Below are 19,194 nucleotides of genomic sequence, written 5' to 3'. Positions count from 1 at the left end.
GAGAGAACTAGCCTGCCTGGAGCATTAGTTCCCAAGTCTGCTCCTGTGTGCCCACCTCCAGGCCTTGAAACATGTTGCTTATGGAGCTTGGAGGCATGACCTCCATCAGTAAGGCTTTTAATTGTATGAGAGTGTACCTCACCTTCTGAGTTCTGAGTGAGAAGGTCCTGGAGCTCTTAAATCATCAATAAAGCCACTAAGGATCTTTACTCACCACCTCACTGGTCACCCTGGTGGACTAAAAAGTGGTGAGATTCTGCTGGATTGTGTGAGTGTGTGTGGGGGGGGGAGATGGGGAAGGGTTGTTTTGAATTGCTCTAATTTTGAGGCACGATTGGCTGCAGAGAAAGGTGTTTGAATAGAGGATTCTAAGGTGAGGACAGGGTTTGGGCTTTCAGAGACCATACACTTGCTGCTGACTTCCCTCACCCTGTGAACTCCCACTCCATGCAAAGGGTAAAAAGTATTTTTCTTAACACCCCTGGTATGTAGGCCTTGAATGGTAGACATAAGGACCCAGAAACTGCAGGTGTCTAATTGCCTCACCCCACAATGAGAAAAGAAGGGAAAATTCCACATTTGGTTTTCATCAGTGTATGTCCTGCAGCACTTTTACTGAAATAAAGATCCTTTAGCTTGCATGGCACATTTGAAGACGCACATTTTCTCAGGTCAATGATGACTGTGTTTTTCTAAAGGCATGCATTTATCATATTGGTAGATGAGTATCCTTGTGGTTCTTATTGACTGCTGTGCTATGCCATATAAGTATGGGGGCTCTTGTGATGCAATGGTAGTGTCTCTACTTTAGAGACCATCTGCTTTTGAAGTATATGATAACATTTCTGAAGAAGTTTTATAAAACAAAATAGAAAATGCTGTAGATATGTTGTTAAATTAAGTGTCCAGACAAGAAAAAAAGTTATGCTCTGAAACAGTTCTGAAGGGATGCAGAAACAGAGGAACCTGGGTGTAAATGTGCACAGATAATTGAATGTGGCAGAATAGGTGGAGAGAGCATAATGTTCTTCCCTTTATTAATAAGGCTTGGAGTCCAAGAGTAAGGAGATGATGTGGAACTTGTCCAAGAAATTTGTTAGACTTCTGTTGAGTATTGTATACAGTTGTAGGTGTCTCATTATAGGAAAATATGAATTAGTAAAGCCAAAGCACAAAGGGATCTGGGAGTGCTAGTCGAGGATTCTCTAAAGGTAAACATGCAGGTTGAGTCCGTGATTAAGAAAGCAAATGCAATGTTGTCCCTTATCTCAAGAGGGTTGGAATATAAAAGCAAAGGTGTGCTACTGAGACTCTATAAAGCTCTGGTTAGGCCCCATTTGGAGTACTGTGTCCAGTTTTGGTCCCCACACCTCAGGAAGGACATACTGGCACTGGAACGTGTCCAGCAGAGATTCACGCGGATGATCCCTGGAATGGCAGGTCTAACATATGAGGAACGGCTGAGGATACTGGGATTGTATTCATTGGAGTTTAGAAGATTGAGGGGAGACTTAATAGAGACGTACAAGATAATACATGGCTTGGAAAAGGTGGACGCTAGGAAATTGTTTCTGTTAAGTGAGGAGACTAGGATCCGTGGACACAGCCTTAGAATTAGAGGAGGTCAATTCAGAACAGAAATGCGGAGACATTTCTTTAGCCAGAGGGTGGTGGGCCTGTGGAATTCATTGCCACGGAGTGCAGTGGAGGCCGGGCCGCCAAATGTCTTCAAGGCCGAGATTGACAGATTCTTGTTGTCTCGAGGAATTAAGGGGAGAACGCTGGTAAGTGGAGTTGAAATGCCAATCAGCCATGATTGAATGGCGGAGTGGACTCGATGGGCCGAATGGCCTTACTTCCACTCCTATGTCTTATGGTCTTATGGTCTTATGAATGCATTGGAGAGAGTACAGAAGCAACTTATTAGAACATAGAATATAGTACAGCACAGGAACAAGCACTTCTGCCAAGATATTGTGCTAAACATGACCCAAATTAAACTAATCCCTTTTGCCCGGCCTTGGTCCATATCCCTACATGACTTGCAGATTCTCTAAAAGTCCTTTAAACACCCCCATCGTAACTGTCCACAGGAATGAAAAACTTCAGTTATTGGGAGAGATTGAAGAAGTTGGGGCTGTTCTCCTAAGGGAGAAGAAACCTGAGAGAATTGATAAGAGGTATTCAAATTATGACAGGTTGGATAACGTGGATAGGGAGAAACTGATTTAAAGTGATTTCCAAACAAGGCGTGGGTGATATAAGGAAAAGCTCTTACACACAGTGAATTGGTAAGGTATGAAAGGTTCTGCCTGGAAATGTGGTCGAGGCAGGTTCAACTGAAACATTCAAGAGGGCATTGGAAGATTATTTGGATTGAAATGGAGTGCAGGGATATGGGGAAAGGACAGGATACTAGGAACTACGGAGTGAATGGCCTCCTTCTACACTCTAACAATTCTGTGAAACACATTGGGACCTGCAATAAGTAGCCTGTTAGACCCAGATAGTGAGAATGCCACTGTAATTCCTTAATTTTGATTTTAAAACAGTATGGTAAAATAATATGTACAGTCATGTTATCAAGGACAGAAATCCTCATTTTGTTTACAATTTTCTATTTACTGTGGTAAGGAACATTAGAGCTGAAGTAGAAATCACTTTCCATTTTGGCAATCCCTTCCCTATCATTTCCAGCATTAAACATGTTCAGATTGAATATTCCATCTTCAGGTGCAGTATAAGAACCCTTGCCTTCATTCATTTCAATTAGAGAATGAAAATAAATAGTATGAATGAAGCATGACTTTATATGCAATAACTTTTACAATACCAAAAAAGAAAATGCTGAAAAATCTCAGCAGGTCTGGCAGCATCTGTAAGAAGTGAAAAGAGCTGATGTTTTGAGTCTAATTGACCCGTTTTCAAAGGGTCAGTTAGACTCGAAATGTCAGCTCTTTTCTCTCCTTACAGGTGCTGCCAGACCTGCTGAGATTTTCCAGCATTTTCTCTTTTGGTTTCAGATTCCAGCATCTGCAGTAACTGGCTTTTATCCAAACTTTTACAATACTTTTTAGCTGCCTTAATTGTATTTAAACAATAGGATCTTTGCATTGCTTTGTTATTTAAAGTTAACAGGATGTTCCTGTTGAGTAAGAGTGTTAGATAGGAATAATTCTTTTAAGCTTGCAGTCATGTTTTTATTGATTACCACATTTTGTTGTTAACTTTTAAATGTTGATCAAGGAAATTACAATTTACCAATGTCAAATTATTGCAGGTTAATATAATTCACATGGAAGATGCAAGGCCCATTTGTGTTATTTGGCTTTTCCCATCACATGGTCTCATTTAGGTTCAAAACAAAGCATTTTATCCTTTTCCTACCTTGGCAACAAATATATTTCTTATTGTTAGACTGAATTTCTTTTGGCTAAATCTGAGTTGCTTCATGTTTTTTGCAGGATTTATCACCACAAGGCTGAGCACGTTCTGTTGTCATATCTTATCAAACCCACCACATTAATTCCTGATGAAGGGCTTATTCCGAAATTTCGATTTTCCTGGTCCTAAGATGCTGCCTTACCTGCTGTGCTTTTCCAGCTCTTGACTCTGATCTCCAGCATCTGCAGACCTCACTTTCTTCCACCACATTAATTACCTACATCTGTCCCTAAGGCATCACTCATATCCAATTTCTAGTCCATCATACCACTGTTCCTAGAACAACTCACCACACAACATGGATCTGCTGAAATATCAGGTTCCCTTGTGTCCATGCCATCTCTAAAATACCCTGATTGAGCATTGAGCATTGGCAGTCTACAGCTGCCCCACTCAGTCACAGAGTTGAAAGATGTCAGAGAAAGAGACACTGCAATTTTCTGATAGGGACCTGGAAGTCCTAGTCATTGGGATGGTGCAAGGTAGCCGCAGCCTCTTCTCAGAGGACCAGCTGTGGAGGCCATGCCACTGTACCCTGACAGCCTAGTCTGAGGTCATCACTCAGATCAGTTCCATCCCAGCTTGTGAAAGAATGATCAGCAGTGCCAGAAGAAGGTCTCTCCACTCTCCCAAGGTAAGAGCCATACTCACGTCTTTGCAGTCTTACATGCCTTTCTATCTCTGCCACTGCTGTCACCATCCACCAAGACTTTTGCTGTATCACTCTCACTAATGCCTGCAGAATCTTCCATTACTCACTTCCCTCTCTCAGCCTCCCACATTTTGAAGGACGTTAGTGAACCAGATGAGATTTTTCAATTATTGGCAACACTTTTATGGTTATCAATAGACTCTTTTTTTTTAGATTAGATTACTTACAGTGTGGAAACAGGCCCTTCGGCCCAACAAGTCCACACCGACACGCCGAAGCGCAACCCACCCATACATATACCCCTTACCTAACACTACGGGCAATTTAGCACGGCCAATTCACCTGACCCGCACATCTTTGTGACTGTGGGAGGAAACCGGAGCACCCGGAGGAAACCCACGCAGACACAGGGAGAACGTGCAAACTCCACACAGTCAGTTGCCTGAGGCGGGAATTGAACCCAGGTCCCTGGCGCTGTGAGGCAGCAGTGCTAACCACTGTGCCACCGTGCCGCCCGTTTTAAAAAAATTGAATTCAAATTTGACCATCTGCTTTGACAATAGTCAAACCCAAATCTCCGGAACATAAGATAAATTTCTGGATTAATAATTTGGTGGTAATACCATTAGACCATCAGCACTCATTTGATGTCCCACCGAATGAGTATGTACCATTTGGGGAGAGAAAGCAGAGTTAACGTTTCTGGTATAGTAAGCCTTCTTCAGTACACATGGAGGATAATTACTGACCTAAAATAAACCTCCTCTGATCACCTGATCACAGATTGAGTCATGTCCAAAGAACCTAAATGGAACAAATTAAACATTACTGGCAGACTCAGGAATGCACAAATAGACATATTTCAACAGCTGCTTTGAGCAGCAAGGCAGAGAAAGAGAGAGAAAACAAAAAACATGAATTAATAACAAGAAGAAGCTGGCAGTTTCTTTCCACATAACCATTTTTTATTCATTTATGGGATGTGTGTGTTGCTGGCTGGGCTAACATTTTTGTCCATCTCTAGTTACCTTACAGAAGGTGGCGAGTTGCCTTCTTAAACAGTTGCAGTCTATCTGGTGCAGATATATGCACCATGCTGGTGGGGAGGGAGTCACCCCAGAGCAGGCAATGATGGCTGTGCCACCTCCTTTCACCTTATTCATTCCCTTCGTTTCCCTTATTCCAAGAGAAAATAGCCCAGTGTTCCAGAGGTCCTGTCATGTTAGGGTCATGGTCGAGGCAGCAATGCTTTGGTCAGGGGATGAAGTGTTGTACTTTGGGTGAGAATGGGAGCCTGGATTAGGAGTGGTTCCAAGGTTGTGATTTCTGTTCCTGACTCTGCATAGGATAATGCCTATCCCTGCTTGGTTTCAGTTGTGTGAACTTTCGCTGAACATTCGCTGTAATTTCGCTGTAAATTAGGATTTCTTCATTTCCCTATTTCCTTGCTATTGTTCTTGTCCAATAAAACAAAATTATTAAATGTTTACCAGAGCAATAGCATGAAAATATTACATATTACGTGCTAAAAGAAATCTAAAGGCAATGCTGGCTCTCTATGGCTGTTTAAGTAGAACCTACTTTCTTTGACTAGGTTCTGAATTTTTTTTTCAAAACTCTTCCTGAATAAGCTGTTCAATTCGTTAAATAAAAAATATCCAAGCTATAGAAAACATTCAATAATCAACAAAATGGTAAAGAAATAATTAATCATAGTTGGTTATTTAAAGAGTTGTCTGTTATGGGACAAATAACTAAGGGTAATCTCTGGTAGTCGCTTAAAGATACATGTTCATTATTCTTTTTCCACTTAATATTAAAAACGGCATATAAATCTATTGGCTCTTTTTGAATTTTTCATGCTGTTTGAGTGAAAAAAAAATAGACATATTCAGAAACTTTCACATTTAAGGATAATCGCCAAACATTTTATACATAATGGATTAAGCTAGAATTCTCACTTGTGTGCTGGGAGCCTGGAGTGGGGTAACACATTTTCACATCAAGTCCCACAAACCCAAATGAAGAGAAAAGCCTCCAGATATCTCATTTTCATTCCAAGATGGGGAGAGGATGGTGGAAGTGAATGGGTGTAAGGCCCACTACTCTGAAAAACTTCAGAGGCATCAACAGCAGGTGCTGGGTTCTGTGAGAAGCTTGTTGTGGTGATCTGGGATTTTGCAGTGATGAAAAATGTAATAGAACAAACACACACACAAAAAAGATGCCCTCAACGTTCTCAGCCCTTCACCCCCACAAACACACCACAAGCCACATCCAGCCAGCCTAAGCCACCTAAAAACCCCCACCCACTCCCCAAAGCCCCACACAGCGTCGATCTCAACTTATACCCCTTCATGGCTCCTCATGTCTTTTTCATGCAAATCAACCTATATTGCTCTATCAAATCTCCATGGCCTTCATATCCTTCACGCTAACCCATAAATCTTTCAGCACTCTACATGTCAATTCATGCAAACACATGCACCTTAGCAACTGTTGCTTGTGTACTCACCATGCAAAATACTCCAATTTGGACCTCAGGGCTCTTTTTGCAATGAAATCAAATAAACCTCTTGTTTTATTGATGAATTCACAATTTTAAATAAACACTCTCATTCATTTTAAAAGAAAATCCCTTTACTCCATTTAACTGCCTCCCACTACTTAGTTCACCACAAAAAACAAGTATTTGCATTCATAGGCCTACTGAAAATACTTTATTACTACTTGGAACTGTCAATCAAACAATGACCTAATAGCTCCACCCCACCCCTCCCCCCACATTGCAGTACTAATAGGTTATTTATCTCAAGAGGGTTGGAATATAAAAGCAGCGGTGTGCTACTGAGACTTTATAAAGCTCTGATTAGACCCCATTTGGAATACAGTGTCCAGTTTTGAGCCCCACACCTCAGGTGGGACATACTGGCACTGGAGCATGTCCAGCGGAGATTCACACCGATGATCTCTGGAATGGTAGGTCTAACAGATGAGGAAAGGCTGAGGATCCTGGGATTGTACTCATTGGAGCTCAGAAGGTTAAGGGGAGATCTAATAGAAACTTGGAACCGTGGGCACAGCCTTAAAATTAGAGGGGGTCAATTCAGAACAGAAATGCGGAGACATTTCTTCAGCCAGAGAGTGGTGGGCCTGTGGAATTCATTGCCGTGGAGTGCAGTGGAGGCCGGGACGCTAAATGTCTTCAAGGCAGAGATTGATAAATTCTTGATGTCGCAAGAATTAAGGACTACGGGGAGAATGTGGGTAAGTGGAGTTGAAATGCCCATCAGCCATGATTAAATGGTGGAGTGGATGGGCCGAATGGCCTTACTTCCACTCCTGTCTTATGGTCTTATTCATTAAATCATGTGGCACAAATGCCACAATACTAGCCATCAGGCAAATGCCAGTACATTTAGTGAAATAGCAAGCACTGAAATTTCTTTCACTACAGATGTTTCCCCCAAACATATGAAGATCAGAAGATTTAAATACAATGAGTTGATAGGCCCCTTAACAACTTATTAGCTTGAATGGAACCTGATGAAGGGCTTTTGCCTTAAACATCAATTTTCCTGCACCACCAATGCTGCCTGACCTGCTGTGCTTTTCCCGCACCACTCTAATCTTGACAGGAAGCTTAGTCTTGTCCACCAATCTTGGAACGGTGCTCAAATCTTCAATCTTCCAGCTGAGATATGTGCTGTGCCTCTGAGCCAAGCTTACACCGAAAATCTTTGACAATCAGCATATTCTTACTTCAAAGAAGAAATACTCCTGGAATTGTCAATTAAACTCAAATATGCACGTAAGTTATTTTCACTACTAAATCAGGTTTTAACTAACCAATTCTGGATGTACACACTAGGAAATCAAATAGATGCAACAGAGTCTAAAACTGGCATAGAATCTGAGATTGAAACCAAGGAGTCATTACTGGAAAGCATAACTCAACAGCTGCCATTTGCATTTAGAATGCTTTTATGAAGGAATTCTAGTTGAAGGTAACACACGGTATGCAAATACAGAACTGTATGAAATAGTCTTACTACTAACTGTGTTTCACAACTATTCAAACTTGGACAAAAGATTGCTATGTGTCTACCTGCCAAAAATAAACAAGAAACATAAAGAACAGTGCCAATATGTAGAAGTGGAAGAAAATGTTGTCACAAACATATGGTTATATCGAGTATTGATTTGTAATCTAGTGGCTGGAAATATAAATTGACGTTTTCAAAAACGGACTAAGGTGATTTAAGTTTACAACCAAGTTGGCTAACCCCCAAGTAGCTTTACTATATACCCTACGTTCCAACCCCACTGAGAATGATACAGCAAGTCCATAAAACTTGCCTGGAAACCATAAAAGATCTCATATTTCCTTAACTAATAAATAGACATCTCTGGCAATCAATGAAGGGATTCAATTATTCTAGATAACACAGCTACCTTTTTAATAGGACAGGAAATATGAGGTCTTTTATGATTTAAGGTAGTGTGTGTAGCTGCAATTAGTATTTTCAGTGAACATCCCTATTTTTGACCTTATACTGGAGAGAAGGTTGATGAAGCCTTGATGAAACAGCTGAAGATAATGGTTTCTGTACACTCCTCTGAGGAAGTCAGAGATGTCCTGAAGCTGAGATGACTGATTTCCAACAGCCATAACTATCTTTCTTTGTGCTGGTAATGTCTGCACCCAGTTGAATGTTTTTCCCAATGATCATTGATTTCAGTTTCACAATAACTCCTTTATGCCATGCACAGTCAAATGCAGTCTTGATATCAGAGGGAGTCACTCTCCCTCAGCTCAGGAATTCATCTCTTTTGTCCATATTTCAACCAAAGTCATAATGAGGTCAGGAGCTGAGTGACCAAGGCGAAACTCATATCTGTGAGCAGGTTACGTCTAAATAAGTGCTTCTTGATAGCAATGTTGATGACACCTTCCATCACTTTACTGATGATCAAGAGTGTACTGATAAGATGTGATTCGTTGGGTGTAGATTTGTCCTGCTTTTTGTGCACAGGACATAACTGGGCTATTTTCCACATTTTTTTGTTGTTGATGTTAGTATTGCAGCTCTCGGGAACAGCTTGGTTAGGTCTTCTGTTGGACTGTCACCAAAAAGCATTTCCTCTTTAAGACAAGTAGGCTACATTTAAATAATACCACAGCTCCTCAATATTCCTGATCTGTTCAGAGAAATGGAAAATATTGGCACTATTGAGACTGGGAGTGCTTCTGACTTATGATAATATGAACAATTGACTAATTTTGTCTCCTTCTTATAGTCATGTGTGGATCATAATTTTAAGGTGAAATGCAAAACGTTAGAGGGAATTTGAGGAAAATAATTTTCACTTCGAGGGTGTTGAAGTTCTGAATGCACTACCAGGAAAGTTAATTGAAACAGATAACCTCACAACCTTTAAAATATACTTGGACTTGTCATAACATTCAGAGCATCCACATCTGGTCACAATTGTTCGAACCAATAAACACTTTGTTGGCCAAACCTCACTTAGTCGCACACTATGGTGCCTTGTCATTGCATTTCTCATCCCCAGTGCTTGCAAAGTAACAGTGTTAACACAACTCATAATGGGTTCAGTGACTTGTTTTCAAAGGTACAGCATTTATTTCCTTGATTTTAAAATGTCCTCAGTCAAAAATAAAGGAGGTAAAATAATGCTGCCTGTATGGGTGGGACAGTTCACTGGAGTAAGGGACAATACACTAAGACTATTCTTGTTCCTTCTCTTCATATTAAAATTCTTTAAAAATAGTCTTGTACTTACCTCTTAGCTGTGAACAATTTTCAATGCCACACCCACGCCAGAAAAATCTGAGTTCAACTTGTTTCTATTCATGTCCATTTAATCACATCACAGTACCTTTCTATTCATTTCTTTCTTCTAAGCTTGTTAAGTTGCCCATTAAATGCATGAATGCTATTTGCCTCAACCATGCTGGTTTTATATCTGAACTATTCTTGCAATGAATAGGTTTCTTCGGAATTTTTAATTTATTTATTAATGATTAACTTATTTATGACTCCAGTTCTGATGTCATTTTCATGTGGAAACACCTTAATACTAATTTATCAAAACCGTTCATCATTTTAAAGTTCTCTAACCTTTAAATGCCTTAGTTTTCCCTTTTCTTAAAAAAAAGTCACTATCTGTTCAATCTTTCCTGGTCGTTGATTGAAGAAGGTTGTTCACAGGTAAAGGGGTGCCTGGCAAGTGGGAGGCTTTCGAAAGCAAGATAATGTGAGTTCAGGGCCAACATGTTTCCGTTAGTAAGAAGCGCAAAGCTAGCAGGTGTAAGGAAAACTAGATGACTAGAGATATTGAGGCTCTGGTCAAGAAAAAGGGGAAATATGTCAGGTATAGGCAGCTGGAATCAAATGAACCTCTTGAGGACTATAGGAGGTGTATGAGCACACTTAAGAGAGAAGTCAGGAGGACAATAAGGGGACATGAGATATCTTTGGCATATAAGTAAAGGAGCATCCAAAGAGATTTGAGGGCAAAGCAGTAACTAGGGAGATAATATGGCCCCTTAAAGATCAACAAGGTCATCTATGTGTGTGGAGCCACAGGATAGGGCTGAGATCCTAAACAAATATTTCTCATCAGTATTTACTGCAGAGAAAGACATGGTACTCAGGAAAATAAATAATGAGGTCTTGAAAAGAGTGCACATTACAGAAAGGAAAGTGCTGGAATTCTTAAAACATATAAAGGTAGATAGATTGTTGGGACCTGAGGATATTTTAAAATCAAGGAAATAAATGCTGTACCTTTGAAAACAAGTCACTGAACCCATTATGAGTTGTGTTAACACTGTTACTTTGCAAGCACTGGGGATGAGAAATGCAATGACAAGACACCATAGTGTGCAACTGAGTGAGGTTTGGCCAACAAAGTGTTTATTGGTTCGAACAATTGTGACCAGATGTGGATGCTCTGAATGTTATGACAAGTCCAAGTATATTTTAAAGGTTGTGAGGTGATCTGTTTCAATTAACCTTCCTGGTAATGCATTCAGAACCTCAACACCCTCGAAGTGAAAATTATTTTCCTCAAATTCCCTCTAGCATTGTGGGAAGCTGGGCCTTTAGTAGAGATATTTGTAGCATTGATAGCCACAGGTGACACACTGGAAGACTGGCGTGTCACTAAAGTTGTGCCATTATTTAAGAAAGACTGCAAGGAGAAGCCAGAAAACTACAGACTGGTGAGCCTGATGTCAGTGATGGATAAGTGTTGGTGGAGATTCTGAGACACAGGGTCTACACGCATTTTGAAAGGCATGAACTGATTAGGGATCGTCAGCATGGCTTTGAGCATGGGAAATTTTGTCTCATTAACTTGAGTGAGTTTTTTGAAGAGGTGACCAAGAAGATAGATGAAGGCAGAGTGATAGCCGCTATTTACATGGACTTTTACCTAGATCTTTGACAAAGTTTCATAAGGTAGACTAATAAGGTTAGATCACGTGGGATCCAAGGAGAGCTAGTCAATTGGAGACAAAATTGGCTTGATGGTAGGAGACAGAGGGTAAAGGCCAATAACCAGTAGTATGCTAAAAGGATTGGTGCCCTGGATTCCACTGCTGGGTGAGAGTATAGGAAATGTGATTAGTAAGTTTGAGGGTGACACAAAAATTGGTGATATAGTGGACAGTAAAGAAGGCCATCTAAGAGTACAAATGGATCTTGATCAACTGGGCCAGAGGGCTGAAGAATGGCAGTTGGATTTTAATGCAGATAGATGCAAGTTGTGGAATTTTGGTAAGACAAACCAGGGCAGGACCTACACAGTTAATGGCCGGGCCCTACGAAGTGTTGTTGACCAGAGAGACTGGGGGTGCAAGTACACAGTTCCTTGAAAGTGATGACCTAGGTAGACAGGGTGATGAAGAAAGCACATGGCACACTTACTTTTATCAGCCAGAGCATTGGGTACAGGAGTTGGGACATCATGTCAAAGCTGTACAAGATATTGGTAAGACCACAGTTGGAGTATACGTACAATTCTGGTCTCCATGCTATAGGAAGGATGTTATTAACCTGGAAAAGGCGCAGAAAAGGTTTAAAACTAGAGGATATAGGTCTAAGGTGAGATGGGAAAAATTTAAAAGGGACCTGAGGGACAACTTTTTCACACAGAGAATGGTGTGGATTTGGAACAAGCTACAAAGGAAGTGGTAGAGGCGGGTACAGTTCCAACATTTAAAAGAAATTTTGACAGGTACATGGACAGGAAAGATTTAGAGGGATAATTGCCAAATGCATGCAAATGGGACTCGTTCAGTTTAGAAAACCAGGTCGACAAGGATGAGTTGGGCAGAAGGGCCTGTTTTCGTGCTGGATGACTCCATGAGTGTATAAATGTACATCTCAATTCTGCTTTTATTCAATAAACTCTTCTTTCACCTTTTCCAGTTCTTCTAATCCCTGTTCATGCATATAAAACTAGTGACAGTACTTCAAGATGCTCTACCAAGTTCTTATAAATGTAATCTAACATCTCTGACTTTCAGTTCTCTCCCTTGAGAGATGATTCCTGGTCCTCTGTCTTCTTTTTGTTATGGCTTGATGAACTGACATTGATAGTTTTATGGATTTGTGCATCTGTACATCTAAATCCTTTTTCCTCTGACCACCTTTACATTCCTACCATTCAACAACTATGCTATCTTCTTATTCTTTTTACCAAAATGCACTACCTCTTTCTTAGCTGTATTGAAGCACTTTACCCTGTGCTGTATTGTTCAAACTTGATGCTGCTTAAAGAAACTTTGCAAACAATTGTGTGGAGAAACATGCTTCTCTGGAATTGCACTGAACTAGCCAAGATGCCCATCAATTTTTTTTTATCCTATTACTATGATTAACTATAGTCAATTTTCTTTCTTATGTTATCTATGGATTGAGTTACATATGTTTACAGCTGGTGTGTGCCTCATTCATATGATAGTGTCTAAAATTGATTAGATTAGATTACTTACAATGTGGAAACAGGCCCTTCGGCCCAACAAGTCCACACCAACCCTCTGAAGAGCAACCTACCCAGACCCATTTCCTTCCACTTAACACTACAGGCAATTTAGCATGGCCAATTCACCTGACCTGCAAATTTTGGACTGTGGAGGAAATCCACACAAACACAGGGAGAATGTGCAAACTCTACACAGACAGTTGCCCGAGGCAGGAATTGAACCCGGGTCTCTGCTGCTGTAAGGCTAATCACTGTGCCACGGTGCTGCCCATTGTTTGATGAAGGGTCATTGCTGGTTGGTGAACACAGTTATATGGCCATAGCACATACTAAAAATATAATTGTGACTTACTATATAAATCTATTATAAAGTGTATCCAATTATCGTAATAAGAATGGGCTTAAGCCACAAAACCTGTGTCCAATAACTGTGTTGACAGCAACATAGAAAGGCCAAAGAATTATTTGTCTTTCTGAGAAGACCATGAGAATTTAAAACAAAACTCCTTAACCATGCAATATATTCATTTAATCACCACTGATTTGAGAATCAATAATTATTTGATGTTGGCCCAGATATGTAATTAAAGAGTGAAATTGGAGTATAGGTAATTATTAGAACATGGTGTGTTTCACTACATAGTCTCATGTGGAGCAGACTACACCATTGTGTAAAGTGGATTTAAAGTTGTATTTGTTCAGAAAAATCATAAAAGGAACACGGGCAAATTTGGTCTTCACAAACCATGGGATGGGGACACATTGTGAGATGCGTTGTGTTGAAATTTACATTTGAAGTACAGCGAACTTTATAACAGAGTCAGGAAAGGTTTGCTGAGTAGATCTGGCCTGCAATCCATGTTGTGGGACAATGCAAAATCTAGTAAAAGTAGTGCCTGAAAAGAACAGCTCATTATTTAAGAATATTTGATTAAACAGTGGCACGGTGGAAGCAGCATTCTTTGCTTCAATATTGTGTTTTTGGAGCTTCTGTTCTGTGCACCACATGAGCTGCATCTTACTTCAGGCTGAAGGTCACTGTCTTGTAGAAGTCTGGGTGCTTGCTGCATGCACAGAAGTCACCTGTAGAATCATTCAAGCAATTGAGCTCTCTCTGCCGCATGGAAATGGGAAGAAATTTGATGTTTTGATGAGCAAGATAAAAGTGAATCTCTTTTATTGCAAATTTCTTAAGAAGACCATAAAATATGCAAGAATCTGAAATGGAAATTTCCACAATATTCGGAAGGTACCACTCTAAGCATTGAGCACAATATTATCCTTTGCCAACACTATCTGTTTAAGCCTAAGCTACAAGGTATACCTTTGATTACATTGAGGACAGAAAAGATTATGCTGAAGTAGCCACAATAGAATGTTTCTCCATTGTTTTAGGGTGGGAATACTCAGTGTGGACAGCCCCCATGGATGTAGATTGACACCTAGCTCCTCATATTACTACCCCTTCAGAAAATATGAGCAATGTTGACTGTTACGTAATGGGATTGTCATGGCTGCTCAAGTTATAACTTAAGTTATGGTGTTCTGTGGTCAGATATCACCAAGTTAGAATTCACTTCTCTCTTTTTTGATGGTCATGAGGGTTAGGTGAAGAGTGCTACTGACTGCATGAGTACTCCTGTGGTTCTTAAATAGATGTGGGACCTGCTATCTGATGGAAGCTTTGAGTCCTGTAGAATTCAATATTCCTTTCCACTGTGATAGCTGTTGCCTGTAAACAATAGCTGTAATTTCCTCAATGTTTGCAAACTGGAGGCTAATAGATGATACACACATTATGTGTTCATTTAGAAGGATGCAGTAGTATGAAAAGCTATTTAATTCTATGAGCAATCTTTTTAATGTGGATGTTAGCATGACATTGATTATTGTGTAATAAATCACACAACTCTGAGCATCCTGGTTTGAGAAGCAAAGGAACAAGTAGCTATGTTGGCATCTCCAGGTGCAGGGTGAGGTACATGCTAATAATAGCCAAGGGTCATTTCACAATTTTTTCTGCCTTTTAAAAAAAATCTTTACCATCTCAATTATGGCAGAATATTCAAAATTCAGGCATGCCACTTCTCACATCTTTTAAAGAGGCAGTGTCAAAAGTCAGCATTGTGAGAAATAATGAAGAACGACATTGACAAGAAAAATAATCAATTATCATGAAAATGGAATTTATCCCAACAAATTCAGTGTTTTGTTTAAGAAAGTTGCAGCAGTTGGAAACTAAAACCACAGATACATCTGATGCCTTTCTTTTCTTTATTGATAAAGTCTCATTTGTGGGGCAGAGCCTTGCCTTTCAATATGAAAGCACAGCTACACATTATTGTGAGAAATGAGATCTTGTGTTCTGGTTATACAGACTTACTAATTGCTTGACTAGGGATTCAGGTAAACTACATGTGCAAAGTTATGTGTTTACAGTGTCTGATGTCATCCTCTGATATGGTGTGTTTTTAGATTTATCCTCGAGGGTCTACTACGCAGAAACTCTTCATTATTACAGTGAACCTTTTGATTATTATTGATTATATTTGCTGAGGAATGGAACAGTACAATATATTTTCTGTAAGACCATGGATAGTTGAAGACAATAACTTCATTTTTTTTCTTCCCATTATTCCAACTTAAATTATTTTTTGTGTTAGGTTATATAGGACTGTAGTCCAATTGATTATTTTTCAAGACTGCATAGATGCAGAAAAGTACTTGTAGAGTTAAACGATCCTGAGCTTGCAGCAGTATGTTTTCTTTCTCTGGTGCTGTTTCAAAGAATTCAAAAGGGACGACATGATGACACATGAGACAATTAATTATTTCTAATCTACATCACATTTTCTCCTCAACCTATTATTAAATAACACAGAAGTGTTTCGACTATAGAGTCATAGAGTCACAGAGTCATACAGCATGGAAACCGATTCTTTGGTCCAACCAGTCCACGCTGACCATATTCCCAAACTAAACTAATTCCATCTGCCTGCACTTAGACCATATCCCTCCAAAATCTTTTCTATCCATGAATTTATCCAAATGTCTTTCAAACATTGTAACTGTACCTGTGTCCACCACTTCCTCTGGCAGTTCACTCTACATATGAACCACTCTCTGTGTTAAAAAAAGGTTGCCTCACATATCCTTTTTAAATCTTTCTCCTGTCACTTAAAATATGCCCCCTAGTTTTGAACTCTCCCAACTTAGGGAGAATACCCATCATTCACCTTATCTATGCTCCTCATGATTTTATAAACCTCAATAGGGTCACCCTTCAACCTCCCAAGTTCCAGTGAAAAATTTCACAGTTTTTCCAGTCTATTTTTATATCTCAAATCTTCCATTCCAGGCAACATTCTGATAAATCTTTTCTGAATCTTCTCCAGTTTAATAAGATCCTTCCTATAACTGAGCGAACAGAATTATAAACAATACTTCAGAAGAGGCCACAACAATGTCTGTACAACCTCAACATGAAGTCCCTACTCCTATAGTCAAAGGTCTGACCAATGAAGGTAAGCATGTTTCTTAACTACCCTGTCTACCTGTGATGCAAATGTCAAAGAATTGTCGACCTGAGTCTGTTTTACAACACTCTTCAAAGTGCTACCATTAATGTATAAATTGTGTCCTTGTTTGAATGACAAAAATGCAATACTTCACATTTATCCAAATTAAACTCCATCAGCCCATTGGCCCAATTGATCAAGGTCTCTTTGTAATCTTAGGTAACCTTCTTCATGTCCACTATACCACCAATTTTGGAGTCATCTGCAAATTTACTAACCATGCCTCTTATATTCTCATTCAAACCATCTATATAGATGACAAACAAAAGTGGACCCAGTACTGATCCCTAAGGAGCACCACATGTTATTTTAAACATTGCTATGGTATGCTGCAGGTATTATTTCAATGCACTCATGTTAACTCATGATTAGTGTGCTTTTATTAATGAGTATAGAGATTAACAGAATTATTCCAATGAACAAATATTTTTGTAACTTACTTGGAGTTGGGGAGGCAATTCAAAAAAATCAATGAAGGGCTTCTGTGCGTGACAGAAAGCCATCAAGGAAGTTTAGTTTGTATGACAAACAATAGTGCAATCACTTACAATATATTTTGAAAACAGTTTTTTGAGAAAATTTATCCTTAGACATATGAATCCAATAAGTTCGAACAACACAGTGAATTCTCCAGAAGTTTTCATTAGCCCATTGGTTGTGTAAAATTTCAAAAATTACCAAAATGACAGAAAGCACTTAATGCTCATTGTTAATTACCAACTTTATTGGGATAAGCATTTAATTGCAAAACGAGTAATAAGGTTGGTTAACTATTACTGAATAGAAAATCCTTGGAGGAAGAAATATGTGGTTTTGAAGGATTGTCAAATGTTATATTAGATAAATCAAACTTCCCAGGTAATGTCAATCCGACAGTTAACAGAATTAGCTGATTAACTAATGAAGAGCAAAACAATATGTTTCACTGAGTTTAAAGCTATAACCTGACTCAAGGGTTTAGGTGACATGTTCAAACTAAGGCTTTCCATGTTATGTCAATAGATTACTACCAAGACAACGTTTTACCGTACAACTCACAACTTTGAAAGATAAAACAAAAACTTTCAATAAACAGATGAATGTTTGTTGAAATATTAATTAAAATTTGCAACGAAAGAATGGTAAGGTATCCGAAAGAAACGGTTCATTTTGGACAAAACAGGAACATCACCATCACGATCCCCCCACTTCCTGCAAAATAAAACGAGATCTTCTTCGGAAATTGGGAATTATTGCTCTGATTGTAAGAAGGAAAGTGAATACACGGACCCGAGAGTAATGTTGAAGTAACAGAATTACAGTCTGACTGGGAGGGAGCTGGCAATACTGGAACTTACCTGATGCAAGTTGCATCCAGGCACAGACTTTATAGACCGTGGCAGAGTTGCAAAAGAAAAAAAGACTGAAGCAAACAAGGCAACCAATGATCAGAAGCATGGAGATGCCAACGAAGAACATGGCAGTTTTGAATGCTCCCGAGGGAATGGAGCCGAAATCCAGGGCGCTTCCTTTGCAGATCAACTCCCTCGTCAGTCCGTTCCCGATACAGTAATGAAACAATCCGAAATAGCCAGCCTGGGGCGTATTGATACTGTCCCCAATCCAGTAGGGTTGGATAAAAATGACCACAGTTATAATGGCAAAACAAATAGTGAAAATTGCCCAGAGAACACCTATTGCTCTGGAATTCCTCACATAATTGGTGTGATAGATCTTAGCAGCTTCTTGGGCTGGTAACATTTTATCCCCCATTCTTAAAGATTTCAAAGGCTTTTAAAAGAGAGAAAAAAATCAGGTCCTAATCAGTTCGTGTTTTGCTCTTGTTCTTTTTTTGATGCAGATAATCGTCACCTAAGATGCTTTCTCACTGGCTTTTTCTTGAGTCATGTTGCTAAGGAAACGAACTGCTGGGTCTGAACAATACACACATAAATTCTGCCGACTCGAATGTGGTTTGTCCCGGCTCTGGGTCAAATCGCCTTGGTCCGGTGTTTGTTCTCTAGGGTGGGGAGTGGTTTCCACAGGCTGAGAGTTTCAGCACCGTGGACAGCAGCTTCATATGAACAGAGTTTGAGGGTGACGCGAAATTGACGTACAAACGCGGCTCCCACAGCAGACTTAGGGATGTCTGGTTTATTAAAAAGGCAATAACTCTATTTCGGAGAGTATCGGTTAATCACATTTTACCCAACGCAGCAGTTAGGTCGGGCAAGAAGTTCCTGAAACTGGTTGACTACACAGGTATTCTTCGTTTTTGAAAAGTCAATTTTCAAATCTTGTTTATGGTGGGTCCCATTGATGGGATGGTTATTCCAAGAGAGAAGGAACTCTTTCCAGAATAAGAAAGTGAAAAGGTGCAAAAAATATTTTTAAGAAATTAGTATATTTTCTGGCACGCAATTTGTTCACTTTCGTGGGACTCCTGATAATATAATTGCTGTTTGAAAGGATCCTTTTTTTCTGAAAAGCACAAATGTCGGGCCACCAAGCTAACTACATGTT

The 19,194-nt window shown here is 39.6% G+C and overlaps 1 protein-coding gene across 1 annotated transcript in view; it reads right to left on the bottom strand.

Moving 5' to 3' along the window:
* Nucleotides 1-18,432, bottom strand: part of LOC132828109 (LHFPL tetraspan subfamily member 5 protein-like) — a 141,879-nt gene extending 123,447 nt beyond the window's left edge. The window contains exon 1 of the mRNA XM_060845019.1: nucleotides 18,030-18,432. Coding sequence (XP_060701002.1) covers nucleotides 18,030-18,432 — 403 coding nt within the window. The remainder of the gene's footprint in view (nucleotides 1-18,029) is intronic.
* Between the last annotated feature and the right edge of the window lie 762 nt (nucleotides 18,433-19,194).

This window comes from Hemiscyllium ocellatum, chromosome 26, assembly GCF_020745735.1.
Source record: "Hemiscyllium ocellatum isolate sHemOce1 chromosome 26, sHemOce1.pat.X.cur, whole genome shotgun sequence".
NCBI lineage: Eukaryota > Metazoa > Chordata > Chondrichthyes > Orectolobiformes > Hemiscylliidae > Hemiscyllium > Hemiscyllium ocellatum.
The sequence above is the reverse complement of the archived record's forward strand: the minus strand, read 5'-3'. Positions and strand labels throughout refer to the sequence as shown.